The sequence below is a fragment of the Plasmodium reichenowi genome, chromosome 2 (genome assembly GCF_001601855.1).
Source record: "Plasmodium reichenowi strain SY57 chromosome 2, whole genome shotgun sequence".
NCBI lineage: Eukaryota > Apicomplexa > Aconoidasida > Haemosporida > Plasmodiidae > Plasmodium > Plasmodium reichenowi.
In genome coordinates this window covers 661,385-663,884 of record NC_033647.1, presented here as the reverse complement: position 1 = coordinate 663,884, position 2,500 = coordinate 661,385, and the positions used below count along the sequence as shown (strand labels likewise).

General features: G+C 15.0%; 1 protein-coding gene across 1 annotated transcript; it reads left to right on the top strand.

Moving 5' to 3' along the window:
* Positions 1–1,299: 1,299 nt before the first annotated feature.
* On the top strand, positions 1,300–2,044 carry PRSY57_0219100 (putative exported protein; the record flags this gene model as incomplete). The annotated part of the gene is made up of 2 exons (XM_012905622.1): positions 1,300–1,368; positions 1,571–2,044. The coding sequence occupies 2 exons, from the start codon at positions 1,300–1,302 to the stop codon at positions 2,042–2,044; spliced, it is 543 nt and encodes a 180-aa protein (XP_012761076.1).
* Positions 2,045–2,500: the final 456 nt, after the last annotated feature.

The following is a 2,500-nucleotide window of genomic DNA, read 5'->3' as shown; positions in this document are numbered from 1 at the left end:
TATTATTATTATATATATATTTTTTAATTAACTTTAGTTAAATAAGAGATAATTGATTAAATATAATATTATACACTTTTTTGAATTATGTAAGTATTTTTTTCTTATGAACAGCACTTTAATATAATGTAAAATTACTAGAATTTAATAAAAATTTTTATATAATACTTTAGTAATTTTTTTTTCCATATTTATAGCTCAAATATTATTAACAGAAATCCTAAGGATATAGTTATTAGTATATATCTTCAAATAATATCGACTAGGATAGTTTGCTATAAAAAATTATCCAAATAAAAAAAAACCTTGTATTACTATATAATATAATATATATTAGTTCAATAAACAATAGTAATACTATATGTATAAATAACAAATATTGTTATTATAAGGTAATAATATATATATATATATAGTATTAGTAATAAAATAAGAATGGAAAAATTCGTTGAAAAGAATTTTTTAGTTTATTTTTTATTAAAAAAAAAAAAAAAAAAATTTAGATTTGTATAAATACGTTATTTTTGTATTAAGAATATATATATGTTTTTATTAATAATATAATAATTATATTATATATATAATTATTATATTATAAATTATATAATTAAAAAAAAAAAAAAAAATATATATATATATATTTATATCATAAATATGATGATCTATTTATAATATTTTGTAAATATATATATATATGAATTAATATATATATATATATTTAAATTTCTAATTAATAAACAAAAAAGAAACATATTTTTCGCATTTGTTAACATAAAAATATTGTACTGTAATAAAAAAAAATTTGTAAATATAATTAGGAACCTTTTAGAAATAATGAGAAACACACTTTTAAAATATATAGATTTTTTATAATAATATATATTTTACATATATTTATATATAGATATAGATATACATGTAAAAGAAATTTTTAGATTTACATATAAAAATTTATAACTCAGAAAAACAATTAAACCCCTTATTTTGTTATTTGATGTTAATAGTAGTGATTTTTGTATTACCATAAAAGAAGAAAAATTCATAAATAAACATATACGTCATAATTAAAACCACATTTGAAATATATTAGATTAAAACACATGAAAATATTTTTATATATGTATATAATATATAATCAATACATATAATATTATATCATATATAACACTATATATTTAAGTGGTTTTGAATGTGATACAAATTAATAATAGTTTTTTTTATAATTATATTAATATATATATAAAATACATATATATATATATATAATATAATAAAAAAAAAAAATATTATTAAATAAACATGTTCATTTATTATTTTAAAATATTTTCATTTATTATTCTATTTTACATATATTTGTTAGCTAACAAAGTACAAATTAAAAAAAAAAAAAAATAAAATAAAAATTAAGAAATTTACTACATTATGTATATAAATATATATATATATATATGTGTTATATATTTGTTCATTATATTAGATTGTGTGATATATACATATATATATATATATATTTTTGTCCAATTTGTGTTTTCGTCTTTTTTATAATATTTTTTCTTTTATTAATTTTTAGAATGACTTACGAAAAAATGATTGCAATTATTATTCGATTAATTTTTCCTTAAATATTAAATGTAACAGATTATTGTTTCAAGTAGAAAAACAAGAACCTAATTATGATGATATAGATGAGGTTGCCTTATTTTCTGGTGTAGATGATGGACGTTATAATAAAAGAAAAAAAATTAAAAATAGAAGCCCAAGAGAAAAAAAAATTAAAATTCAACGTGAAAGAGAATTAATGGAAGAAGGTGAAAATGAATTATGCTTATGTTGTGGAAGCTCTTATACTTTAAAAAGATGTATGAAGAGAATATTTAAGCCAATTATTAAATTTATAGGTAAATGTATATCATTAATTATATCTAGTGCAGGATTAATTGTACATGCTGTCCTATCAGGTATATGGGCTCTACTCAAATGGTTGTATAAATTTAAAATAGTACAAGTGGTAAAAACTTCTATATGTCGTTCAATAAAATATTAAAAATAAACCAAAAAAACAAAAAAAAAAAACAAAAAATAATATAAAACAATATGTAAATATTAAATATACATATATAAATACGAATGTAAAAATCAGGGTTCAAAATATAACATCCTCATATAATATATATAATCAACAATGTAAATTAATAGCTTCCAACAAAAATCATTAATATATTTAATCAAAATAGGTATATTTACTCAATAATTTTTTGTTTTGTAATTAACATAAGTATACACATAATAAGCATCTAATTAATCAAAAATTGTTACATTTAAATATTTATTATAAATTACGTTGTTTTAATAATTAAAAATAAATATATGTAAATAAATAAAAATATATGAAAATATTTTAAATTTATATTTTTTCTTTTTTTTTTTTGTTATTTTTTTTTTTTTTTTATAATTATTGGTTCAAATATATTATATAGAACCTAATTAAAAAAAAAAAAAA